General features: G+C 54.2%; 2 protein-coding genes across 4 annotated transcripts; both read right to left on the reverse strand.

Annotated features, from left to right (window-relative positions):
- Nucleotides 1–4,362: 4,362 nt before the first annotated feature.
- RGL3 (ral guanine nucleotide dissociation stimulator like 3) lies at nt 4,363–17,544 on the reverse strand. The gene is made up of 19 exons (XM_060007837.1): nt 17,498–17,544; nt 16,903–17,016; nt 16,068–16,291; nt 15,841–15,894; nt 15,508–15,722; nt 11,075–11,217; nt 10,749–10,964; nt 9,925–10,028; nt 9,740–9,824; nt 9,102–9,146; nt 8,909–8,995; nt 8,673–8,705; nt 8,458–8,579; nt 7,655–7,750; nt 7,486–7,554; nt 7,303–7,399; nt 6,498–6,650; nt 6,295–6,409; nt 4,363–4,739 (listed from the first exon to the last, which is right to left on the reverse strand). The coding sequence occupies exons 1-19, from the start codon at nt 17,528–17,530 to the stop codon at nt 4,621–4,623; spliced, it is 2,124 nt and encodes a 707-aa protein (XP_059863820.1). The 5' UTR covers nt 17,531–17,544; the 3' UTR covers nt 4,363–4,620.
- Nucleotides 17,545–18,087: 543 nt separating this feature from the next.
- ODAD3 (outer dynein arm docking complex subunit 3) lies at nt 18,088–26,090 on the reverse strand. Of its 3 annotated transcripts, none has more exons than XM_060007794.2 (13): nt 25,841–26,090; nt 24,736–24,857; nt 24,548–24,625; nt 22,701–22,871; nt 22,512–22,613; nt 22,289–22,414; nt 21,937–22,059; nt 21,269–21,421; nt 20,202–20,362; nt 19,906–20,119; nt 19,153–19,308; nt 18,605–18,689; nt 18,088–18,441 (listed from the first exon to the last, which is right to left on the reverse strand). In XM_060007794.2, the coding sequence occupies exons 1-13, from the start codon at nt 26,079–26,081 to the stop codon at nt 18,323–18,325; spliced, it is 1,851 nt and encodes a 616-aa protein (XP_059863777.1). In that variant the 5' UTR covers nt 26,082–26,090; the 3' UTR covers nt 18,088–18,322. The 3 variants fall into 3 exon arrangements, 2 of the variants coding, with proteins under 2 accessions (XP_059863777.1, XP_059863776.1); XM_060007793.2 differs by having other exon boundaries at nt 21,269–21,424; XR_009518885.2 differs by lacking the exon at nt 18,088–18,441 and having other exon boundaries at nt 19,153–19,288; nt 21,269–21,424.
- Nucleotides 26,091–26,098: the final 8 nt, after the last annotated feature.

Raw genomic sequence — 26,098 nt, forward strand, 5'->3', positions numbered from 1 at the left:
GCGACGCGGGTTCGTGCCCCGGTCCGCGAAGATCCCACATGCCGCGGGGCGGCTGGGCCCGTGAGCCATGGCCGCTGAGCCTGCGCGTCCGGAACCTGTGCTCCGCAACGGGAGAGGCCACAACTGTGAGAGGCCGCGTATCGCAAAAAAAAAAAAAAAAAAAAGAGAGAGAGAGAGAGAGAGCGCGAGAGAGCGCGCGCTCCATTCCCTGGAGCACAGTGATTGGTTCAGGGAGGGCATGTGACCGAAAGGGATCCAGTGAGCTTCCATCATGGGACTTTTCCTGGAGTTACTGGGAAGTGGGGTGCCGCTTTCTGTTGGATGATGAGGTGAGCAGATGACTAGCCAGAGACATCTTTGCCATTAGGAGAGAAAAAATTGCCTGATAATGAAGCTAATGTGGGCTTCTGAACTGTCTGTTACCTCCACCCGTAGACTCTTCCTCTAACTAGACATGGGGCTCACTCCTTCACTTTACTCAGGCCTCTGCCTAAATGTCACCTCCTCAATGAAGCCCTCCTTGCTCACCGTATTTAAAATAGCAACCCTCGGGCTTCCCTGGTGGTGCAGTGCATAAGAATCTGCCTGCCAAGGCAGGGGACACGGGTTCGATTCCTGGTCGGGGAAGATCCCGCATGCCGCGGAGCAACTAAGCCCGTGCGCCACAACTACTGAGCCTGCGCTCTAGAGCCCGCGAGGCACAACTACTGAGCCCACGTGCCACAACTACTGAAGCCCATGCGCCTAGAGCCCGTGCTCTGCAACAAGAGAAGCCACTGCAATGCGAAGCCTGCACACCGCAATGAAGAGTAGACCCCGCTCACCGCAAGTAAAGAAAGCCCGCATGCAGCAACAAAGACCCAACACAGCCAAAAGTAAAAACAAACAAACAAACAAATAAATAAATAAAATAGCAACCCTCTAGCCCCACACTCCCCATCAGCCCTTAAACGGCTTAGTAGCAGTAGTAGTAGTAGCAGCATTTTGCATTCCCTGTACTTATTATATCTAATACGTATTTGATGCTTTGTTATTGATTCACCACCTTTACTAGTCCGTTTTGTTCATTTCTGCATCCCAGTACCTAGAACAGGGCCTGCCATACAGTAGGAGGTCAGGAAATATTTGTGGAGTAAAAGATTCGTGAAAAACCAAGCTGAGAGATGTAGAGAAACAGTTGACTTTGTGTTAGCCACTGGATAGAGCTGTTCCTGAGTACTTCTGCACTTTTTAAAAAAATAAATTTATTTATGTATTTTTGGCTGTGTTGTTGATGCACGCAGGCTCTCTCCTTGCGGCGAGTGGGGGCTACTCTTCGTTGCGGTGTGTGGGCTTCTCATTGTGGTGGCTTCTCTAGTTGCGGAGCACTGGGCTCTAGGCGCGCAGGCTTCAGTAGCTGTGCCATTTGGGCTCAGTAGTTATGGCTTGGGGGCTTAGTTGCTCCGCGGCACGTGGAATCTTCCCGGTCCAGGGCTCAAACCTGTGTCCCCTGCATTGACAGGCAGATTCTTGACTACTGAACCACCAGGGAAGTCCTGTCCTGCACTTTTAAAAACAGAAGTCGGGGAATTCCCTGGTGGTCCAGTGGTTAGAATTCCATGCTTCCCCTGCAGGCGGTATGGGTTCTGTTGCTGGTAGGGAAACTCAGATCCCACAAGCTGGGCAGTGTGGACAAGAAACAAACAAACAAAAAGAAAACAGAAGTCCAGGAGGATCTCTTCCTCCGGAAATTGGCATTTGGTTTGAGTGTGTGTGTGAGAGAGAGGGAGAGAGAGAGAGAAAGAGGGAGAGAGAGGGAGAGAAACTAAACTGTGATTGTGAGAGGCAAACTAGCCCTGTTGGTAAGTGCATGTGTTCTGATGTATTGCAGGCCATTCATGTTTGAACCCCAACCTTGCCACTTACCATGCCACCTTGGAAAAGTTACTTAACCGTTCCTAGTCTCAGTTTTTCATGTATAAAATGGGCATGATAATAGTGCACCCCTCCCTGCCCCCACATAAGGCTATTGTGAGGATTATGAGATAGATTATGTCAACTTCTGAGAACATGCCTGGTGCATCGTAAGCACTCAGTAAGGATAGCAATTATTTGCTTAAGCGAACTTAAGAAGGATGCTGTTACTTACATCTGGTTGGTCTTCTTTTTAATTAAAACTTTAAAAAAATTTATATTTATTTTCCTTATTATTATATTTTTGGCTGCGTTGGGTCTTGGTTGCTGCACGCAGGCTTTCTCTAGTTGCAGCGAGTGGGGGCTGCTCTTCGCTGCGGTGCACGGGCTTCTCATTGTGGTGGTTTCTCTTGTTGTGGAGTACGGGCTCTAGGCGCGCGGGCTTCGGCAGTTGCAGCACGCAGGTTCAGTAGTTGTGGCGCACGGGCTTAGTTGCTCCGCGGCATGCGGGATCTTCCCAGACCAGGGCTCAAATCCATGTCCCCTGCATTGGCAGGTGGATTCTTAACCACTGTGCCACCAAGGAAGTCCCGATTGGTCTTAATACTTAGAGAAAAAAAAAATCCTGTAAAGTAGCATGCTGTGTGCTTAACTGTTTTTCATGATAACTAGATTCTTCTAGTTCCTCTCCCACTCCAGACAATGCCTGGGCATCCCCCATTATTGTTCCAGGGACAATGTTTAGAACCCTAGGGATTTTTTTTTTTTTTTTGCATGTTCACCAGAATCCTCCCTTTTCCTAGTAACAGCAAATGTAATTTCTATTTACATGTCCTCCCAGACTCCATTCCTGTGATATGAAATGTCTCTGCCAGCTGACAGAATGAGCACAGGACCCAGGCCTGGCCAATGAACATATCACATTCCTCTGAACACAGTGATTGGCTCAGGGGTGGTTACAAGACACGCCGGTCCAGTCAGCATCTGCTCTGGGACTTTTGCTGGAGCTGATGGGATGAAGGGATTTTCCTTGCATGGGAAGGTGGAGCTGGTGGGATGTAAGCCTGGCACTGCCCCAACGAGGGTGAGGCTGCCTTGGAGTGGGGCAGTAGTCATTTAAATGTTCTTTTGGCTACTGTAAGAGAGACTCAAATCATAACGTAATGGCTTAAATAAGATAGGCATTTAGTTCTCTCTTTTGTAACAATCCAAGTAGCAGCAATACAATATGGCTTCTCCCTGGTCTCAGAGGGCCACACTCCTTCCAGTTTATGGCTCAGTTATTCAGAGGGTATGAACCACCTACTCCAAGATGATCTACCCCACGTCTTCATTCTAACCACCAGGAGGCGGAAAAGGGAGAAGGAGAGGACACAACCCTTCTCTTCAAGGGCAGAGCCTGGAATTTACCCATATACTTTCCCTTTACATCTCATTGGCTAAGACTTTGTCATATGACCACATTTTGCTGCAAGGGAGACTGGAAATGTGGTTTTTACTCTGGGTAGCCAGCTAAAAATCAGTGTTTCCATTACCATAGAAGAATGTGAATGGATTTAGGGAGACAATGGACAGTCTCATTCTCAGAGCAAATCAGAGGCAAGAGATTTTGTTACAAAGTCCTGGTGACATCTTTTGAGTCCCTGGATCCAACTGTGCCTGAAGCTGGACCCATGGAACTTTACAATTACACGGGCATTCATTTCCTTTTTTGCACATACCTGTTTGATTTGGGTTTTTGACCACTTGAAACAGAAAGAACCCTGATTAATACAGTTAGATATAAAGCCCCTAGTTGATGTCTGGCAGAGTGGGAGTTCATGAGTCAGTATCATTCTTGTTGTTACTGTTGTTGTTATGATTATGTTGCGGGTGGCCCTACAGCTCACTTCGTCTGTGCCTTCTCTACCTGTTTCTTCATCCTACCCCAGTACCGCTAGCTCACCCCTCTCATCCTCACAGCCCTTAATGACTCATGGGTGATGATGTTATTTGTCTCTGATTCCAATGAAATTTCTTCTTCACTCTCCCATATACATGGCAGAAAAGAATCATACCACCCCAACAATGTTGGGGGAGGGAGTCCTGAACCCTCTGTTTGTGACAGAGACCCCCCTGGATTCAAGTCATGCCTCACCCTGTGGAGCACAAGCTCCGGACGCGCAGGCTCAGCGGCCATGGCTCACGGGCCCAGCCGCTCCGCGGCATGTGGGATCTTCTCGGACCGGGGCACGAACCCGTGTCCCCTGCATCGGCAGGCGGACTCTCAACCACTGCGCCACCAGGGAAGCCCTCAATTCTTATCTTGATGAAAAGCGAACATGAAGCACAGGCGCAGAACAAACAAGACTGACTCCTGTTTCATAACTTTGATCACTATTTTCATCCACTTCTATCACTTCAGCTATGTCTCCAGCAGTTACAAGATTTCTCTGGGAGAGGGTCTGACCCCTGACACCGCACCCCTTTCTATGTTTATGGGATGAAGCTCTCCACCAGCCACCCATGGGCTGATGTCTTTGGAATAGGGGTCTGGTGCCAAAAGGGTCAGAGGGATGAGGTCCAATAAAGTTTGGGGAGGGGGAGTTTACAGGGTATGGAGGACAATGGCCTCTACTGGGGAATGAGAGATTTCCAGAGAAGAGCTCCCTCCCTGCCCCCTGGTGAAAGAAGCCAGGCCCCTTGCTGCCCATGGGGCCCATGTCCTGGAGGAGGGGGAGAACCACCTCAGGCTGGGGAGACTGAGGTTGTGTGCCGGGCCCCCTCCTTCCGCCGCAGCACGAAGTCTCCAGGGCCGGCTGGGCTCATTGCGTAGAAGACATTGGCATTGTCAGGAATCAGGAGCTCTGACCAGGGGCGGAGATGATGGTGAAAGGCCCACACAACCTCGTACTTCCCTCACAAAGGACCTAGGTAACCTTCCACCATTCACCTTGGAGCCTGACAACCTTGGGTCCCTTCAGCTAGTGCTAAGCCAACCTCATCCTCCTCTCTTTGTGAACCTAGACCACTTCCCACTCAAAGCCCGCACAACCTCATGTCTCCCCCCACCTCCAACCCCGTGAACCTGGGCTACCTCCTGCTATTTCCCCCTGGAGTCTAGACAACCTGCACTACAAGCTTGAACAAAGTCAGGCCACCCAGCCCAATCAACTTCCTGCCCATCCCACCCTTCCCCCACAGCCAGCTCCCAGCCAAGTTCATGCTGCTCTCACCATGAACTTGGACAACTTCTGACTTCCCACTTCCAGCCTGTACAAACCTCACACTTGGCACGTGAACAACCTCATGTATCCTTCCTAATGTCCAGCCAACCTCACATCATGCCCTTTAATGTGTCGCTTTCTCTCTGGTTTTTTTTTGGCCACACTGTGGGGCTTGCAGGATCTTAGTTCCCCGGCCAGGGACGGAACCCGTGCCCCCTGCAGTGGAAGCACAGAGCCCTAACCACTGGACTGCCAGGGAATTCCCTAGCATGTCAATCTCTTGCCTCTCTCTCTTTTTTCTTCCTACATTTTTTTCTCCATTTAAACAACTTTTTAATTGAAGTATAGTTGATTTACAATATTGTGTTAATTTCTTCTGTACCGCAAAGTGATTCAGTTATACAGTATTCTTTTTCATATTCTTTTCGATTATGGTTTGTCACAGGATACTGAATATAGTTGCCTGTTGCCTCTCCCTCTTTTTTTTTTTTTTTTTGCGGTACGCGGGCCTCTCACCGTTGTGGCCTCTCCCGTTGTGGAGCACAGGCTCCGGATGCGCAGGCCCAGTGGCCATGGCTCACAGGCCTAGCCGCCCCGCGGCATGTGGGATCTCCCCGGACCGGGGCACGAACCCGTGTCCCCTGCATCGGCAGGCGGACTCTGAACCACTGGGCCACCAGGGAAGCCCCTGCCTCTCCCTCTTGAAAACTGGATAACCTCCTACTCACCTGTACACTGAACGATCTCATGCTTCCCTACCCTGGATTTCAGTACCATGTGGCCCTCTCCTATGCCAAATTCAGAGTCCCCATGCTGAGCCCGGACAAACTCATTTCCCCTCAGATCCAAGCCCAGACCCTGCTTCAGTCTTGTGCTCCACCAGGTTGAGCCTGAATAACCTCATGATTCTACACGTTTAAGCCCGGATGACCTTCTACACTCCCTCTCCACTGGACCCTGGACAATCTCATTTCCCCATAAATCCTAGGAAGTCACCTTTCGTGCCCGCTTCCCTCACACTGAGACAGGACAACCTCATGACCCCACCTAATGAAGGTACCAATATTTTTCTGCCTCTTACCCCAACCCTGCTTCATCTCACCCCTACTCTGTGCCAGAACCATCCCGGTCAGTCTGCCGCCCCCCTCCTGAAGCTGTCCCCCCCCAGCTCTGGCTCCAAGCTGTCCCTGCTCACCCCTGTCCCCAGGAAGGGCTTGGAAGAGCTGATAGTCCTGGGCCCAGGGCTGAGCCACATTGTGCTTTTCCAAGGCTCGTTGCACCACGCTGGAGGCCTTGTCCTGACTAGTGAGCTGGGAAGAGAGGGCGAGAGGTGAGGGATGACAGCCCAAGCCCCAAGGGCAGGGCTGCCACCAGCAGGTCCCGGGCACAGCCCCTCACCAGGATGCTCCGATACAGATTTCCATGGTCATTGTCGATGCTGACTCGGACGACGCAGGCCTCTGAGCCCTGTTGCCCCGGGAGGGAGATGTGAGGGCCACTCAAGGGCAAGGCCAGGGTCCGGGGGCCTGGTAGGTCTGGGCTCAGTGGCGGCTGTAGGCAGTGGGGTGGGGACTGAGCGGTGAGAGCACGAGGCCCCTCCCTCATTGTATGCAACACGTCTTCCTGCACACCCCAAGCCTGGGACATGCAATTAGGGTACATACACAAGCCCACATCTATGCAATCCCATCACATACAGACTTTCACGCCCTGTTACATGAATTCACACATGACTCATGTTCACACACAAGAAACCCTGTGTAACCAGAGAGCGGCGACTGCACCCATTTGCTCACAATTGTTGGATACGCACAAGCCCATGTCCATGAAAAACCCTGCACATGGTCCTGTGGACACTGTGGATATTCACGCCCACATTTCCCCTCCAGGTATGCAAATTCCCAGGAAAATGCGTATCTGTGCAAAAGTGGGTGATTGCACCCCAGAGTACCTTGTGTCTAAGTGGAAGCTCTGGTCCAGATCTGAGCATAACTGATGGACAGCCCCTCAAACGGGGCCATGGAAATGCACGTGGCTTCCTGGACATATCCCTAGAGTGTTCAGCCAGCTGTGTGCATAGTCTCCTGTGTACGTACCTAGCCCCCAAATCCTGTACACACACACACACACACACACACACACACACACACACACACACAGCCCTGGGTGCCCACAGTCCCACATGTACACGTAGTCCTGGTACCTTGGTGCTGGGGCCCTGGGGCCCTGGAGACGCCGGAGGACTGCCGGGAGGAGGGTCCCTCGTTCTAGGACTGGATGGGGGGGACGCTGGGGACAGACTGGGGGAGACAGAGTCTGAAGTGGGGTGGCTGCCCTGATCTCTGATCCTGTCCTCTCCAGCCCCTTTACCAAATGGGATGCTGACCTGGAGGTGGAGGATGAGGGATCCCTGGGACTCCCACCAGGGGATGAGCCTCTCTCTCGGGACAGCTTCCTGAAAATAGAGACAGGGGGTGAGGCTGAGCCCAGACTCAGTCCCAGGAGCGGATGCCATCTCTGCCCACGTCACTCCCCACATACTCCCTGAGACTCACGCGCTGAGGCGCTTGGTGAGGCTGATTCGCCGCCGGACGCGTGGGGAGCTGGGGCAGGAGGCGGCCGGTGGCTCAATGACCCGGGAGATGCAGTAGCTGAGGGGTCAAGATGCAGATGGGATGGGGGGGTTGGGAAATGAGTTAGAATCGGTCGGGAGCTGGGTTTTGGGGGTGTGTGTGTGTGGGAACAGCCAGGGGGTGGGCACCCAATGTTGGGGTCAGGGCCATTACAGCTGTGGGGTCTTATCAGGGATGAGATGAGATGGCTTGGTTGGCAGGTCACACAGGGGTTTACAGAGTGGGACTGAGGAGTCAAATTGGGTCGGGGATAGAGTTCAAGGTCAGATAATCACTGAGGTCAATTGTTTGGATCATGGATTCAGTAGAATGAAAAGAAACCATTGGGACAGTTGAGTTGGATGCTCTGACATAAGAGTCAGTTGCTCAGAATTGGGGGTCAATGATTGGGCTCAGAGAGTCAGATGGGGGTTATGAATGGGGTCATGGGTCAGATAGGGCCGGCGGGGGGGGAAGAAAAGATGAGATGGTTGAATGGAATGGCCAGCTGCATGTTAAAGGTTGAAGTCAGAAAGTCAGATGGGTTAAGGTTTGGGGTCAGAGGTCAACTGGGGCCCTCGACTGGGCCGCAGACAATGCAAGGTGACAGGCTGGGTGGGGGGGTGTCAGGGCTCAGGAAGAGGGTCTTAGGAGGAGCTGGAGAGGTGCATGGGGGAGGTGGATCCAGTGTGTGACCCAGGGTCAGTGGGTGGGAGGTTGGTCAGGCCAGGCCACGTGTTGGTCACCTCTGCTCCTCGCTGAGCTGGCGCTGGGTGCGCAGGGCAGCCAGGATGGGCAGGTGGGAGCTCAGGCAGTAGCTCTGACAGCGCCTCTGCAGCTGCTGGATGTGGGCCAGGATCTCCCACTCCTGAGGGGGTGGCCTCTGAGACCCCATCCATGCTCAACCCCCATCCTGGACCGCCCCCCCCACCCCGGCATGCCCACCCCAGTGCCCACTTACCTTCCTCCTCTTCTCAAAGTTGATGAGATCCCCCTGGGGGCAAATTTTGTCTGAACTGGAGCCTCCAGGGTCAAGGATCAAGGGTCAAGGTCAGGGGTTGGGATGTCAGGAGCCCTACCGCACTAAGGGGGCTGGGGTCAGGAGCACAAGGCAGGGTCATGGGTGTGAGGTCAGGAGGCCCTCTGTGCTGAGGGTGAGTGAGGCTGGGGTCAGGAGTCAAGGGTCAGGGCTCAGACCTCCAGCATGTCCGGCAGGGCTGTATCCAGCATAACCAGGTCCGTGAGAAAGGTGCCAAGGTAGGGGATGGGGCCTGGGGGCAGTTTCTGTGGCCCCCAGAGCTCCAGTCACTCTCAGCCATCACCGACCCCACCAGGCTCCACCCCCCACCCAGGATCCTGCTTGTCCCTCATCCCAAACCACATCACTCACTGAGGGCAGGCTTCCTGGGGGGGCATTCTCCTCGGTAGCCTCCTCCTGGGGGAAGGGGAAGGACTGAGCAGTCCTGGGCTCTCTTTGTCCCCTCCCTCGGGGAAGATGCCTCCATCACAAGCAGTTGTAAAGGCCATACCCAAGGGAGAGTGAACAGGGAGGGGGAGAGAACAGATAAGCAGCAGGGGGCAGGGCTCACTGGGGATGATGGGAGGTGGGGCTTGTGGGTGCCTTGGCCCCCAAGGCTGGCCTTAACACAGGTGAAAATCCTTGTACCTGGAGATCCCCCAGAAATGCCCTGAACCTTGTTGGCACATTTTTTTTTTTTTTCTTATCAAAGTCAAGTCCTTAGCAGAATTTTTTTTTTTTCCCTCTTTGCTCTGACTCTGGCCTTCAGTGACCTTTTCCCTGTAACTCTGGTATTTGTTGAATGAATAAATAAGGCAGCCACCAAGTGTGAGCTATAATGAGGGCAGCAGAGGGAGTAAAAACGCAGGGCTGCCCACAAACAAGAGGAAGGTCATTCTCGAGGCATAGGGAAAGGACACTGAATGTTATGACAATGAGAAGCAATGCCCTGCCGGGCCCCTGGTCCCCTTCCTGGGCCCGGGATCTGAGGGGTCCTCACCCATCTGTACCTGGGAGAGAATCTCTCTGCTGCTGAGGTGATTGTTCTCATCGGAAAAAATCTGCGAAAGTTTCCTGAAAGTGGATAACGGTTCCCTGGGGGTACAGGAGAGGGGTCACGGGTGGCCGCGGGGAGAGTCAGAGCTGGCATGAGGTGGGCAAGGAGTACCGCGCCAGCACCCCGCCCCTTGCTCACCGGCTCAGGGCACCCCAGCTGCGCTTGAGCCGGTAGATGGGGTTAGACTGCAGGGCGGACAGGATGGCGCGCAGGGAGGAGAAGTTCCGCAGTTCCCGGCAGCGCTGGGGAGCGGGGTGGGGGACCGCTGGTCACACCCCCAAGCCTGAACCCCAAGTATGATCCACCTTTGATCCCGTGACTTGTGACCCCAGGTTAGATCCTTACAGCTCGCCCCATGTCTGACGGGCTACCCAGATTCAGCCTCCTCCCCCAGGGGCCCCCTCCCCCTCTCCAACCTGCAGTCCCAGCCCCTCCCCCAGCTGCCCCTCCATTCCTCTCCTCTGACCTTGGCTTCCCATGTCCCCACTCCTTACTTCTCCCTGGGCCCCAGACGGACCCGTAGCATCTCTCCTAGACCCAGACTCCTCCCCGCTCGCCCAAGTCTCACCCCAGGTGTCACCCTTCTTCCCCCTTCGCCTTGCCACGCCCCCACTCTCTTTCCTGGCCCCCATTTCTACTCTTCTTCTCTGCTCAGGCTCCTGCCCCGCTTCCATCCAGTCTCTTTCAGGACCTCTGCCTCCGTCTCTTGGCTTTGGTCTCTCCTCCAAGCCTATCCCCTCCCCAGTGCCCCCATCCCATCCTTATTCCTAGACCAGCCCTGCGTCCCTCTGCGGTCTCAGGCGCCAGTCCCGTCCAGCCACGTCCTAGGCTTTCTCTTAGGCACCTCCCAGCCCCAATCCTCCAAGTATCCCCAGACCCCAGTCCTCGGCCTTCCGCCCGCCCCCGACCTCTCTCTGGCCTCGGTGCCCCATGCCCCCTTCCACCCACCCCCCGACAGGCACCTGCGCGATGCGGATCCACTTCTCCAGCCGCTGCGCCCTCTGCGGGGCGGCCAGGCCCGGCGACCCGAGCACCGAGCCCAGCACGCAGCCGGTCACCGTGTTGAACTGGGTCACAGTGGCGCGCACAGTGGAGGTGGTGCCTGTGGCCCCCGGCCGGTCCCGCTGCGACCACACGGAGCCCAGGCACTCGAAGGGCCGCACGCGCGAGAAGAGCTCCTGCGCGCGGGAGTTGGGGGTGGGTAGGATCTGTGCTCAGCTGGGCCTCTCCCCCTTCCCCCTCCTCTACGCCCCGCCCCCACCCGGCCGCGCCCAGCAGGGATCCTCACCGCATCCATCAGGGTCAGCTGCTCGGCCACGTCGTCTACACTGAAGTCCAGGAGCTCAGGACCTTCCCGCACGAGTCCTTCCACCTCCTCCAAGCAGCCTACCGGGGAGTCTGGACGGGGTATCTGGGCAACCCCTGGATGTCCTGAGGGAGCATTAGAGGGGGTTAAAAACTCTGAAGTTTGAATCCAGGACTGGCTGCGTGACCTTGGGCATCTGTGTCCTCACTTTTCTCGTCTGTGAAACAGAGATCTCCTTGAGTGTTTTTAAGAACGTCAGAGCAGCAGTAACTGTTCATTGAGCATCTTGGGTGGATTAACGGGGAAATTTATACACTAACCCTGAGAGGGAGGTACTATTATGCACCTTTCTTAAGGGCAAAACTGAGGCAGGAATTTGCTCTCACATCTTCAGTAAATGGCAGAGATCTGAAGCCAGGTGCTCAAAGTCTAGAATAGAAAATAGAGCTTTTTGACTTTGAACCTGTATTAGGATAGGATCCACCTGCCCTTTTCTGGTGGTTAGAGGTGGTATAACCTTGTGGTTAAGGAAAGGTTATCGTCTTAACGTCCCCAGTTCAAATCCAAACTGGTCCACCGGGGTGCTGTGCGAATTAAGCAAGACTTTAAACCTCTCTGTGCCTTGGCTTCTTCACTTGGATTTTTTTTTTTAATCACATGAAATCACGCATACCAGACGGCTATAAAGTACTCAATACATATGATTTTTCCGAGGTGGCGTTCAATGGTGGCGCCCCCTAGGGGGACATTTTGGAAGTTGAAATCTTGCCACAAGAGGGGCTTGGCACTCAGTGAAGAATTGCATCACCAGCCTCCAAATGTCCCTCCAAGAAATTTGTGTCCTTGAAAAACCTGTTTACAATACTTGGCACCTAGAACTCAACTATCTTCCTCATAAACACTAATTATTTTGGCTCTAGAAAGGCAAGGACTGTGAACTTTGTTTTGTACGGAAATGGCGAGTGTTGTTCACCATTTTGGAAATTGATGTCACCAACATCTATGCTGCTGCATCTGTGTCGCCAGTGCATCCCCCTGCATTAGTTTCTGGCTGCCAATATCACCATGATGCTATGGCAGGCGAAGGCACTGAACAACTTCATCATGTCTCCTGGTGAGGCATGCCCAGACATTGACATACCAACAAGTATAGCTGATTGTTGTGTAAATTGCTTTTGTTTTATTTCTCCTTCCTATTACAATTTCAGCATCATATTATTATTTTTTCCATATTATTATTTTTAAACTATCTGTGTAAGTCTGTTTAATTATCTGTCTTTCATTTCGTATTAGGACAGGTAGCATTGCAAAATACTACTTTATTTTTATTTTTTGGCTGTGCTGTCATGCTGCATGCAGGATCTTAGGTCCTGGAACAGGAATCGAACCTGTGCCCCCTGCAGTGGGAGCACAGAGTCTTAACCACTGGGCCACCAGGGAAGTCCTGCAAAATATTAGTTTTTAAAAGTGGGCATAGGGGGAAAAATTACTCAGCCATAGAAAGGAACGAAATTGGGTCATTTGTAGAGATGTGGATGGACCTAGAGACTGTCACACAGAGTGAAGTAAATCAGAAAGAGAAAAATAAGTATTGTATATTAACGCATATATGTGGAATCTAGAAAAATGGTATAGATGAACCTGTTTGCAAGGCAGAAATGGAGACACAGATGTAGAGAACAAACACCAAGGAGGGAAAGTATGGACACCAAGGAGGGAAAGAGTGGGGTGGGATGAATTGGGATTGACATATATATACTAATATGTATAAAATAGACAACTAATAAGAACCTGCTGTATAAAAATTAAATAAAATAAAAATTTAAAAAAATCCCATAACTTGAGCACCAAAAAAAAAAAAAAAGTGAGCATAGGGGAAAAAAATTGCACGTAAATCTAATCAAACCTTTAGCTCTTACAGCAAGTATGGTGAATAGAGGAACGTGCTTCATGTCACCATGAGAAAGCTAACAGGTAAATGGAGAAGAATGTGAGACATTCCTTGGGACAAATGACCCATTATTTTCTCCTAATGCCATTAATCAAAAGGCAAAGAGGAACAGTCATAGAAAAAAAGAGATCTAAGAAATGAACACTTGGGACTTCCCTGGTGGCATAGTGGTAAAGAATCCGCCTGCCAATGCAGGGGACACGGGTTTCAGCCCTGGTCCAAGAAGATCTCACATGCCACGGAGCAACTAAGCCCGTGCGCCACAACTACTGAGCCTGTGCTCTAGAGCCACAACTACTGAGCCCGTGTGCCACAACTACTGAAGCCCGCACACCTAGAGCCCGTGCTCTGTAACAAGAGAAGCCACCGCAATGAGAAGCCCGAGCATCGCAACGAAGAGTAGGCCCCGCTCGCCGCAATTAGAGAAAGCCCGCGTGCAGCAACGAAGACCCAACACAGCCAAAAGTAAATAAATAAAATATATAAATTTATTTTTTAAAAAAAGAACACTTTAAATGGATCTTTGGTTTTGGAAGAAACAACTACAAAGAAGACAACTTAGGAACAGTAGGGGAATTTGAATATGAGTATTTTTTGATATTGAGTAATTATTGCTGATTTCGTTGGAAAAGATTGTGGGCATGAAAGTTATATATATTTTAAAGTCCTTGTCAATTACCAGTGAGAACCAAAGTATTTGTGTGTGAAGGGACGTAAGTCTGGGATTTGCCTTCAAATCATCCTGAAAAAAAATTTTTTTTTTTGGTCAAATTGATAATTGTTGAAGATGAGTGATGGGTGTTTCAGTGTTCTTTACATTACTTCTCTCTACTTTTCTATATGTCTGAAATTTTCCATGGTAAAAAGTAACCCCCAAACAAGGATACTAAGGTTCCCAGATCCTGGCATAAAGTCAGTGTTCAATAAATGTTCATTTTCTCCTCTTACCTCAAGAACTCATAGCTTAGGGCAGCACTTTCAATAGAATTTTCTGCAGTGGTGGAAATATTTTCTACCTGTGCTGCCCGATGTGGTTACTGAGCACTAGAAATGTGGCCATTGTGACCAAAGAACTGATTTTAATTTTTATTTAATGTTAATTAAGTTCAATTTTAATAGCCACATGGGGCTAGTGGCTACCCCACTGCCCTGTGCAGCTCTGATGACTTGGAATCAGCTGGTGAAATCTTGAAGGCAGAGGAAGAAAGATACTTGGCAACCAGCAGGGAAGATGAAGGGATAAAATGTATATAAATAACTCTCACCAGGGGAGAGAAGTGGTTGCTACTTTGTAAAGCAGAGGGGAATGTGGCCAGTTTAAGGATTAAAGAATGGATTAGGGATATAAAGCTCTTGTGACAGGGATCAGATCAAACACAGATGGGTGAAAGATGATACTTTATAAGCAGGATGCAATTACTCAGTAGACAAATCCGTGTTGTAACTGACCCTGGGGATAGCGTTGGGGACAAGACCAATAGGTTCTATGCAGAAAAATAAGGCAGGTAATAGGACTCAGAGTGGGAGGCTGTATTTGTTGGGAGGGGATCTGAGAAGGCATGTCTGAGGAGATGACAACTGAAAAAAGATCTGCGTGAAGTATGTGGTTATATTTCCTTCCCCCCAAAGCTCTCTACAGCAGAGGTTGTAGACCTCTGCTGTAGAGAGCAACAAACGTGGCATGTGGGATCTTAGTTCTCTGACCAGGGATTGAACCCATGCCCTCTGCAATGGAAACGCAGAGTCTTAACCACTGGACCACCACGCAAGTCCCAGCAAACTTTTCCATAAAAGGCTAGATAGTTTGCTGACACCCACTTCACTAGAAAACATCAGTATGATTTATTGTATCGATTTCATTATAAGTGGTAGATTCTAATAAGTAAGAATCTGTGATAACAACAGTAATGAAAATAATGCTATTTGCCAAGCTCTCATTACTTGTTTATTTACTTGTCCACTAATTGTCTTCCCCAGGGAACAGGGAGCTCCTGTCCACTGTTACGTGCCCAGAGCCAGTGGCTAAATATCTGTTAAATGAATGAAGAAGCCAATGAGGTAAGTACTGTCATTGCCCCCATTTTGCAGATAAGGAAACTGAGGCTCAGAGAGGTGATTTATCCAAGGTCGCACAGTCAGCAAATGGCAGAACTAGGATTTGAACCCAGGTCTCTGTAGCTCCTAAGGCAAGTAGTAATAGATGATTTGTAGCCAAAAACACAGGGTATCCTGACCCAATGATGGACTATCTTTGTAGTTGGGATGTGTTGTGTGGGGGAGGTGATAGACAAATGCCAATATTTTAAACAAAGGGCTATTATCCCCATTTTACAGGTGGTGAAACTGAGGTTCAGACAGGGTTAAGAACCTTGCCCAAGATCTGTAGCTCCTCCGTAAGAGGAGAGGACCCCTGGGGGAGGGAGAATGCCTGTTCCGGACACTATCGGTTCCCCAACCCGCTCACCTGCCCATGTCTGGGACCGCTCCTCTTCTTCCTGCTGTGGCTCAGCATTCTTCAGGAAATCTCCCAGCAGCTTTTCTGCCTCCCGGGCCTCAGCCCCTGATGGGGCTGCCCAGCCCAGAAAGGTGCAAACACTGCCTAGGTCCGAGTGGGCAGGGGGATCCCAGAAATCCTGAGGGTAGTCCCGCAGCCAGGAGCCCAGCACTGACACCACAGCCCTGGCCAGAGGGGTGGGGCCTCAGAGCCCAGCCCAGAGCTCTGGACCTCTGGAGCCCCTACACTTCAGATCCTTTTGACCTCTATGCCCCCCTGCCCACACCCGACGGGAGGACAAACCTCAGGTTGTTGTTGAAGGTCAGATCTCTTCCCTCTGTCTTCTTGATCTCTACCCTGGAAAGACATCCCCCCTCCGCCATCAGGTGAGGAAGAGGGCGGCTGGAGGGGACTCAGGAGGAAGATTCTGGGGTTGGAGGGGCGGGTCCTGGTTCTAAACCGGAGGGAGCAGAGGAGTATCCAGGTGAAGGTCTGGGGAGGGAACATGAGAGTCCCCCGTTGGTACTGACCCCGGCGGCAGGGGCGGCGGCGGCGGTGGCAGGAGAAGGTCCAGCACGCGGGCAGTGGGCACAAAGGCCCGGTGGGTGGCCAGGAAGGCAGGCACGAAGCCTGGGTCCTGCTCGCGGTCTCCAGACACCAACTCCCGCACCAGCCGCTCCAGCCGCGCTGCCCTCAGCGCCCGCACCTTGCTGGTGCGGTAATGGAGGAAGGTGTCGGCACCGGGGCTGGGGGCCTGCGGGGCAGGGTGATCGCAGTGAGACACAGAGGAGTGGGCCCCAGCATCCCATTCCAATCGTGTCTTTGGGAAGCACCGATCTTGCATCTGATCCTGTCCATTCTTCTGAATCCTGCCCCCTGAGTTCATCATTCTTCCCCATTGCACAATCGACCCCCGAAACCCGCCTGGAACCTCCTCATCCGCCCAGGCCCCGCCCTGCCCTCTGCCCCATTTACAAGCCACCCCTACCTCACCCCCACCTCCGCCCCCAGGCTGCTCCCAGCTCTCCTGCCGCGCTTCACTGGCCCGTTCCCAGGCTCTCTGCCCCACCTCGCTCTCGCCTGGTCTCTTCTAAAGACCACTCCTTCAGTTCCGCCCCACTAAACCTGGCTTACCTAGGCCCTGCCGTCCAGTTCCGTCCCCAAGTCCTGCAAGTCACCTCGGCCTCACCTGGCCCCGCCTCCTCATCTACCCCACTCACCTGGCCGCCCCCGGGCCCCGCTCCATCCTTACCTGGTCGCCTCTAAGCCCCGCCCCTCCTTCGGGCCCTAGTTCCTCCCCTCCACTCAGCCCCGCCCTCACCTGGTCACCTTCCACTCGGCCCCAGCCTCCTACCCGTTCCTCACCTGGGTGCCCCGAGGCCCTGCTCCCGGACTCAAGCGCTGACTGCGCTGCCGCCGCAGGGAGACACTGTACACCGCGCCGTCCTCGGTCTCCTCGCCCCAGTCCTGCAGCGGCGCCTGGACGCGGAGGCGAGCTCAGGACGCCGCAGGGGGAAGGCTCCCGGGACCACGGCCCCGCCTCTTCCGCGGACTCAAGCCTGATCCCTCCAGTTTTATCCCCCTTTGCCGGCCAGAGTCAGTGAGACTCGGGGCAGGGGTCCAGGCTCGGGAAGTCCCCTCGGCGCCGCGGGTACCCTCCTACCTAGCCCTTGGGAGGATCGGGTGGCATTTGGGGACGTCCCAGGGTCCAGTCTTAGCGAGTCTGTCTCTAGTCCCTCCCGCAGATGCGTTCAGAGACACTCCCGCCACCAACCATCCCTAAAAGGAGCCAGCCACTTCACTGGGTCAGGGGCCGGGAGGCCAGAGGTAGGGACTCCCAGGCTGTTCCGAAGGGTCCGATTTGAGGGGAGAGAGGATCCAAGGGGCGGTCGGGGACCTGGAGTTTCTGGACTTGAGGGTCGCCAGGGATGTGGGGTCCTGGGACCCCAGGTCCCCTTACCAGGGCGAGCTCCTTGCTCGTCGTCCGCTCCATGGTCCGCTCCCGTCCCGCTCTGCCGCGCGGCTGAGTGAGGCGGAAGGGCCGGTCGGGGAGCAGTGGCCGGGAGTCGGGCCGGCGGGGCGGGGCGGCCGGGCAGCGCGGGGGCGGGGCGGGGTGGACCCACTGCTCGCGGTTGCCCCTGCCAGACCCCAGCGCCCAGCCCAGGGCCCTGGGGAAGAGGTCCGAGCTCTCCGGATAAATGTGTATCAATCTGAGCCCGGGAGACAGGACGCCCCTCTCTCTCTCCCAGGGGAGGGCTCTTTTTTGTGTCCCCAGGTGTGGAGGAGCTAATGTGTATAGCTAAGTGGGGTACAGGTCTGCGTCCTCAGAAGGAGAGTCCGCTTGCTCAGACGGGGAGGGCTGGTCCGCCCCAGGTGTGGAGGTATTTCTCATTTCTCTGCAGGGACGGAGGGAGCTCAATCTGCGTCCCTAGCTTATGGGAGTCATCACTCCCCAGGTCGGAGGGGGCTGAATCTGCGGTCCTGGTTTGAGGGGCAGCCATCTATGGGGTGGTGCAGGATCAAGGAGAGGCGAATACTCAGGGAGCTGGTGGTTGACCTTTAATGCGCGATTCCGAGGCCGGCGCGGACCAGCCTGGGGAGATTTACTGTGGGAACGTCCGGCAGCCCAGCCCCCTTCTCTACTTCGGGCATCGCCCGCCCGCTCCGCTCCCTCGTCCGGGCCGCGTTCAGCCCTTGAAGGGGCCCCGTGGGCCCGCCGCTGGGCCCAGAGGGGTTTGGGGGCTCCGCAGGGGCCCGCAAACGCCAGATGGGCGCGAGGGCGAGTCTAGGACCTCCGCGAACGACCGCGCCTCTTGCTGCGGGATTCGATTAATTTCTGGGAACGCATCTTGAGCTCCGCGCGGGTCACCACGTTGTTGTCTTCGTCCTCACTCTCCTCTTCGTCTGCAAAGGGCGATGAGGGGATCAAGTTCCCATTCCCGGCTCAGATGTTCCTTCCCAGCCTTTACCATCCCACCACCACCTTGGCCCTAGGTCCGGCCCCTGACCACCTCCCGATGCTCTGCTTGGGCCCCCGGCCCCGCCCCCTTTCCTTGCCCGTACTGACCGAAGAACCTGTCCTTGAGACCGGCAACAGGCAGGGCGATGCGGGTGTTGTACATCGGCAGCTTTCCCTCTAGGGTGGAGTAGAACTGGGGGAGGGGGGAGCGGGAAAGAAGAGTGTGAGTGGGCAGAGGCTGCAGCGAAGTCCGTTCCCCCTCCTCCCCAGCCCACTCTGAGACATAACCTGATTCCATTCAGCACATCTGCCCACTGCTGTAAAGTTTTCTTTGGTCGCTGCCGCGTCATTTGTTCTCAGCGTGCATCCTGATACCCCTCCCCCTCCCCCTCCCAGGCCCGCCCGTGGTCTCTAGGTCCCACCTCTGGTCCTCTCGAGGCCCCACCCTTGATCCCCCCAGCCTTGACCTCTGGCCCGCCAGGGCCCTCTGGAAACTCTCGTGGTGCATCCCTAGCTCCTTAAACCTCACGCCTTGTCCCTAAGGCCCATTCCCGGTCCATGGGCCTCCTCTCTGGTCTCCTGGGGGATGCCCCGACCTCCTGGTATTCCGCCCCAGCCCCGGCACCCTCAGCCCCACCGCCTGGCTGAAGGGGTACCTCGCGGTCGGCGATGTGGCGCAGCAACTCTGGCACGTTTTGGTTCTGGAGTTGCGCCTGTAGCTTCAACAGTTTTTCCTCCACGAGGCCCAGTAGGTTGGGCAGATAGTCACCTGCCTTGGGATCCAGCTCCTTTCTGGTGAAGTGGCCGGCCTCCTGCGGCCGGGGGCGGAACCAGGTGAGTTGGAAGGGGGCGGGGTCTCTGGGGCAGGTTCCACCCAGGGGCGGGGCTTTTCCTCAGGGCCCAGGCCTTTGAAGTTAGGGGCCACCAACCCGAGTGGTGCTATCCTCTGTGGGGTGGGGATTCTGTGGTCAAGGGCCACGCGTATAGGGCAATTGCCTCTGAATTCCAGACACCCAAGGCAAGGGATGGGGGCAGGGGGAGTCTTTTAGTGGGAGGGCAGGGATACTAACTGGAGAGAGGCCATTGCCGGATGACCTTAAGAAATGGGATTCTGCTGCGGGCAGGGTGGGGCTTCTCTCATCTGTGGTCGCTCCAGGATCGGAGCGGGGTCTCTGAAGTTTTGGGTGTGTGTGTGGGGGGGGTCTAAGTGGGACTTTCCCATGGGGGCGGTTGAAATGGGACAGAGTCTCTAAAGTCCTGGGCCTCTTGAGGAGTAAGGAGGTGCCCCCTGAGACGTGGGGTGGAGACTCAGGAGTGGGTTGAGGTTTCCCCTGTGTCTAGGCCTCTCATGTCCTGGACAGGGCCTGCGGTGGGATCTCTCGAGTCGGCTACGGGGCAGAACCCCACACCTGTGCGCCGGCACCGCCTCTCACGTCTTGTGGGGATTCCTCGTGGGCGGGGCCTGCCACTAGGATGTGGTTCAGTTTGCCAGCCAGGTGTTCCAGGCCCTCTTTGGTCATTTGCATTGCCCACATGGCGAGCTGCAGCTGATCCTGTGTGTCAGCGCGCCGCTGCTCCTCCGCCTTGATGCGCCCCTGCAACTCGACTTGCAGCTTCTGCTCGCTGCAGGGAGCAGGGAGGCCACCACTGGAGCTCCACCGACCCCGCAGGCCCCACTCTCACCCTCGGGCACCCGGGACCTCACCTCACGAGCGTGGTCTCCCCTGAGTACTTGAGGTCTTCGAGCTCCCGCTGCAGCCGCTGCTTCTCTTGATTCAGCCTCATCAGCGTCTGCTCGTTCTGGCTTTTGAGCGTCTCCAACTGCGTGAAGGTGTCGCCCTGTGCCAGGAACCGCTGCACCACCGCCTGGGGGCCGCCCAGCCCGAGTCAGAGCCAGGGCTGGGGCAGGCAGGGGTGCACTCCTCCTTCTTTCCCCCGCTTCTTTCCCCTGGGGCACGCAGGACAAGTGGCTGAGCTGATGGCTTCTGCATAATGGTGTTTAGACACTCTGTGAGTCCGACCCAGGGCTGCCTCGAGGGTGTGCAGCCCCGAAAAAATGATTTTTGCGGGCCCTTCCTTGTCTATATAGGGAAATTGAATCAGCCACAATCAGATTGCGGGGCAGTGATAGCAGTGAGCACAGCTGCTTTCCAAACTCAACATGCCAGCAACGTTCTGGCAGTGAATCTTGCCCACTTCCATGAGGAAATATGGCTGGGAAAGGCGCCTGGCCACAGTGCTCCAGATGACCCCATATGTCCAAGTCCTGGAACTCCTTGGAGGCTACCCCATAGGAGTAGTGGGTTGGAGAGCGCCGTAAGTGGAGAAACCCAACAGGGATCCAGGGGAATTAGTGTTCGCCAGCTGGGGACATAAATAAAGTCTTAGGAAATTTCAAGGAAGACGCTGCCTCGCGTGGGCCCCAGCTTCTCTGGGGCTGAGGCTGGCACTGGGCATTTTACTGCGCCCAGACCCTGCTACAGGTGCTGGAGGCACAGCAGAGAGAAAACACTCATAGTTCTCCTAGAGCTGATATGTCAAAGACGTCAGCACCAGTGTAAGCCGGAACATTAGAGGATGATGGCCAGTGTAGATAACTCGTGTGGGTTTTGCTGAGAGAGGTAGCGGATTAATGAGGCAGTAGCTGGAGGAAGAAGGGGTGTCTTTTGTGTGCTGAAGAATTGACCCGGCAAAAAGGGGAGGCTGGGTGTGTTGGCTTCCCAGGCTCAGCTCGGGCGTCTGGGAGCTGGGAGGGCCGAGGGCAGCACTCACGTGCGTTTCTGCCACGCCGGTGGCGTCCTTGACCTTGCCGAAGAGCACCTCCATCTGGTACATGTTCCAGCGCCGCCGCAGCTCCCCCTCTTTGGAGCGCATGCTGTCCTGGAGCCTGTCGTTGGACTGCAGCAGCACCTGCTCGCGCTGGGTCTGCTGGTGGGTTGAGGTCAGGGCCGGGGTCAGCTCGCAGACAAGGGCTTAGGGCAGAGGCCGCGGGGGTTGGGGAAGTATCCGCACTGGGGTAAGGGAGGGGGTGGGGCCCAGGCATGGGTAAGGGCACCCAGAAGGGGTCAGGAGTGCTTGGCAGGGCCTCAGAAGCAGCGCAGAGGGACGGGGTCCAGGGGGCGGGGCCTGTCGGGTAAGGGGTGGGGCCTGTCGGGTAAGGGGCGGGTTAGAGGCAGGATCAAATTTCCGACACAGGCAAGTCTTGTGGGGAAGGATGAGGATAGACCTGAGAGTAAGGGGAGGGCTGGAGGGCGGGGTCAGGGATGTGAGAGGAGCCCTGGCATCTAGTGGAGATGGGGCCGGAGTCAGGAGAAATGTCAGAACTGCCGAAGGGTCTAGGGCCTGGGCCAAGGTAGTGGCGCGGCCCCGGACACAGCACGGCCGCATCTAAGCAGGAGCAGGCTGGGGTCGTCGCAGCCCCGTACCCCTGGTGCGCCCACCTTGCGCTCCATGCGTTCGTTCTGCAGTTTCCTCTCCTCCGCGCGCTTCTTGCACTCTGTTAGGTAGCGTTCACGCTTTTTGCGCTCTCGGAACACTGTCTCTTCCAGATGCTGCAGCTGGTTCTAGAGGGCGGGAAAGGGGGACAGCAGGACCTGCGGGCTCTGGGCCAGAGCTGCAGGCCCAACTCTACACAGCTGGGTCAGGCTGTGGGGTCCTGGGAGAGAGATGGGACGGGTTCCGGGACAGCTGAGGTTCAGATGCTGGGGCCAGAACAGAAGACCATGGTGGCATCGGGGGTCGGGGGGCAGGACCCCCACCCCCCACCCCGCCCAGGACCTGACGGGCTGGCACCTTGGCGATGTCCCTCGCATTAAGCGCCTCCTGATTCACTAGGTTCAGTTCCTCCAGCTCCTGTTTTGTTCTCAGCACCTCAGCCTCCATGAAGTCCAGCCGGTTCTCCAAGCGAAGGCTCTCCTCCTGGGGCGTGAGGGATGAGGCAGGCCTGTGACCGCTGTCCCTAACAAGGCTGGCTCTCCCACTTGCCGCCTCCCACCCCAGTCGCCCTGGTCCCTACCTGTAGATAGGCCTTGAGCTGCAGGTACACATTGGTGATGTGTTCGGCCTCCTCCACCTTCATCTGGGCCTTCTCCAGGCGGTTCTCCAGGTTCCGCATAGTCTAGAGAGAAGCAAGCCTGGGCTGGGTCCCTTCCCCCCTCAATTCCTCCCCCAGGATCAAGGCCTCTGCAGACCTCACTGGCCCCACCTTGGCCACCTCTGTGTTGCTATCTTTCGCCTCTGCCATCTCCAGCTCACGCAGACTGTGCTGCAGCTGGAGCTCCTCCAGCCACTTCTGTCGCAGCCCCAGCTGGTACCGAAGAGCATTCAGCTGCTTCACCTTCTCACTCAGCCGGTGGTCCAGGTGCTCCAGGGCCTGCTGAGGGAGGGGGGCAAGAGCAGGGGCCTGAACCCCTCACCTAGTCCTTCCTTCCTTCTCCCATATCTTTTTTTTTTGTTTTAATTTTATTTATTTTTTGGCTGTGTTGGGTCTTTGTTGCGATGCGCGGCCTTCTCATTGCAGTGGCTTCTCTTGCTGTGGAGCATGTGCTCTAGGCACGCGGGCTTCAGTAGTTGTGGTGCGCGGGCTCAGTAGTTGTGGCCCGCGGGCTTAGTTGCTCCGTGGCATGTGCGATCTTCCTGAAGTAGGGATCAAACCCGTGTCCCCTGCATTGGCAGGCGGATTCTTAACCACTGCGCCACCAGGGAAGTCCCCCTTCTCCTATATCTTGGTTCTCACCTCCCCTGACTCTTAGTAGTGTCTGACCTGGTTGATCCCCCTCCTCCTGCAGACTCTCTTTTTTTGGGGCTTCCAGGACCCCCACTTCTTGGTTTTCCACCCACCTCCCTGGCTGCCCCTTCTCCATCTCCTTTGCCTTTGAAGAAGTTCTTCTCTCCTCTGACCAACCTTACCCCCTTGGTGATCCTATCCAGTCTCAGGGTTTCAAAACTCACATATACACTGAAGACACCCCAATTTTGCCTCCCTCCTGAACTGCAGGCTGGTATATCCATATCTACACTGCCTTCCAGATGTTTCCACAGGCAGCTGAAGACCATCGTGTCCAAAACTATGTCCTTGATCTTTCCCCAAACCTGCCCTTCTCGAATCTTCCCCATCTCAGCTCATGGCAGCTCCACCCTTCCATGTGCTCAAGTCCCAAACCTTGATGTCATCCTCACCTTCTCTTTTTCTCTCCCACCTGCATCCAGTTTGTTAGCAATTCTCTGTTCTATTTCAAAGGTTCCTCCAGAGAGAGCTCTTTCTTCCTATTTCTACCCCTTTTGTCCTAGTGCAGCCAACACCATCTTTCACCCGGTTGACCTCCTCCTGGCTTCTATTCCTGCCTCCTCACAGCCCATCTTCCATTTCTCTGATTCTTAGTATAAAATCTGCACTCTTGCAGTGAAGGCTGCTGCAAAGTCTTGCCCCTGCTGACCTCCCTGACCTCACTTCCTGCAGAACCCCCCCGTCACTCACTACCATCCCGCCACACTTACCTCCTTTGTGTCTCCAACACTCTACTTTTGTTCCTACCCTAGGCACTTTGCACTTCCTATTCCATCTGCCTGGAATGCTTTTCCCCAGATCATTACCTGCCTGTCCCATTCTCAGCTCAAATATCACCTTCTTAGAGAAAGCAAAGACCCCCATCCTGCAGTCTAAAAGGCAAACCCCTGCCCCCATCCATCTCGAGTAAGTCAGTCTGTTTTATTTTATTTGTTTCTCTTGTCACCACTGGGAATTACTTTGTTTCTATATTTGTTGTTCTTGTTTTTTTTGGGTGTGTGTGTGTGTGTGGGTCTGTTCTCTCCACCAAGATATGAGATTTTGGGGAGTGGGGACATGGTCTGTTTCTTTCACCTCACGGTGACCAACACCTAAAACCATGCCAGGCACATGGTAGGTGCGTGATAAAGGTTTAGAAATAAATGAGTGGCGCCAGGTGTGGAGAAGGGATTGGAGAGGCGAGATAGTGGGCAGGGAGGCCAGTTGGGTGGGGACCCAGGCTGGAAATGAAGGGAGATGGTCAGTGGAATGGGAGTGGGGCAAACCTGGCCTGTCCTGTTCTTCAGGTATGGCTTCTCTGATTTCCATTCCCGAATCACTGCCTGGATCACTTTCTCATCTCCCTGCAGAGAGAAGAGCCCAGTCACACTACTGATTCAGGCCACTTCTACTTGAGGTGGTGCTCTGCCCCTGGGGATGCTGCTCCCGCCCCCTGGCACCTCTTCAACCTCACCTGGAGCAGGTCTGTCAACTGTAATTGCAGCGCCCTGGTCTCCTCATGGAGCTGGTTGATGGTCTCCTGATTCTTTTTGATGTTCCACTGGCTGGTCTCATAAAAGGCCTTCCGGTCACCCTCTGGGGTCATGTGAGGTGGGCAGGCAGAAGCAGAGGATCATGGGAAGGGGGGACTTCCCAGAGGGAAGACCTTTCAGTAATTGTCAACCTAACACCGTAACGATATTTCACTTTGAGCATTTTTCATGTGTTGGATGCTGGACTAATAATTTTCTAGGTATCAAATAGCATGTGCCAATAGGTACATGTCCATATACATATTATACCCATTTTACGCATGTGAAGACTCAGGCTTATTATATTGTTCCAAGTCACAAGCAGTTGGACTCCCCAGCCCATACCTCCAACCACTATGCAAAATTATCTCCTAATAATAAAACAATAATGGTTTATACCAGGATTTCCCAATCTTGGCACAACTGCCATTTGGGATGGATAATTATTTGCTGTGGCGAGCTGTCCTGTGCACTGTCAGATGTTGAGCAGCATCCCTGGCCTCTGCCCACTAGATGCCAGTAACCACCCCACCCCCCCCAGCAATGTGACAAACCAAAATGTCTCCAGACATTGCAGAATAGCCCTATTCCATTGAAAACTACCGGTTCACACTTTATAGTGTTACTATGTGCTAGGCACTGTCCTAAGCACCTTACGCATTTCAACCACCTATGAGGTTGTACTGTTACTATCCCCATTTCATGGCTGGACAGACTGAGAGCAATGAGGTTACTCTTGGTCCCTGAAAGTCAAACAATTAGTATATGTAGAGCCAGGATTTGAACCCAGAAAATCCAGCTCTAGAAATCTATATTCTTTACCACTCCATGCATGATAGAAGAGTTGAAATTACATAAAAGTATGAAATGCAGTCCAGTCAGTTCTGAGCTCAGGAAAAGTTTTACAAGAAAGGTGAGGAAAAACATGAACCAGTATGAGTTTTTGCCTTCAGAAACTGGCCACTGGATGAACGCCAGTGAAACGCTCCTGCCAGCTCAGAGGACTGTTGACTCTTGACCCTTCTGTGCCCTGTGGAGCCATCTTACCTAACAGTTGTAGCTTCCTTTGTAACTCAGCCACCTGCGTGTGCACAGCGGACTTCCCCTCGCTGGCGTGGAAAGGTGCCGCCTTGGAATGGAGTGAGTGCCAGGCCTGCACTGACCCCTTGCCTCGAGGGTGGTAGGGCTTGATCTGAGCCTGACCGCCCTTGACTTTGGAAGGAGCTGAAATCTGGACCTGAAAAGGCATGGCGTTGGCGGAGGCCGCCCAACTCAGGGGAGACGTCATAATTGGGTTGAGGCCAA

The sequence above is a fragment of the Delphinus delphis genome, chromosome 3 (assembly GCF_949987515.2).
Source record: "Delphinus delphis chromosome 3, mDelDel1.2, whole genome shotgun sequence".
Lineage (NCBI taxonomy): Eukaryota > Metazoa > Chordata > Mammalia > Artiodactyla > Delphinidae > Delphinus > Delphinus delphis.

What these genes read in the sequence shown, in the direction of transcription:
- RGL3 (XM_060007837.1), bottom strand. Translation starts at nt 17,530, where the DNA reads ATGGAGCGGACGACGAGCAAGGAGCTCGCCCTG. An exon ending in AGCTGACCCTGATGGATGCG is followed by an intron (nt 10,965 to 11,074) that starts GTGAGGATCCCT and finishes TCCCGCGCGCAG; the next exon opens with GAGCTCTTCTCGCGCGTGCG. An exon ending in ACTTTGAGAAGAGGAGGAAG is followed by an intron (nt 8,580 to 8,672) that starts GTAAGTGGGCAC and finishes CCACCCCCTCAG; the next exon opens with GAGTGGGAGATCCTGGCCCA.
- ODAD3 (XM_060007793.2), bottom strand. Translation starts at nt 26,081, where the DNA reads ATGACGTCTCCCCTGAGTTGGGCGGCCTCCGCCAACGCCATGCCTTTT. An exon ending in GAGGCGGTGCCGGCGCACAG is followed by an intron (nt 19,309 to 19,905) that starts GTGTGGGGTTCT and finishes CCCCGGCCGCAG; the next exon opens with GAGGCCGGCCACTTCACCAG. An exon ending in TCTCAAGGACAGGTTCTTCG is followed by an intron (nt 18,442 to 18,604) that starts GTCAGTACGGGC and finishes CGCCCTTTGCAG; the next exon opens with ACGAAGAGGAGAGTGAGGAC.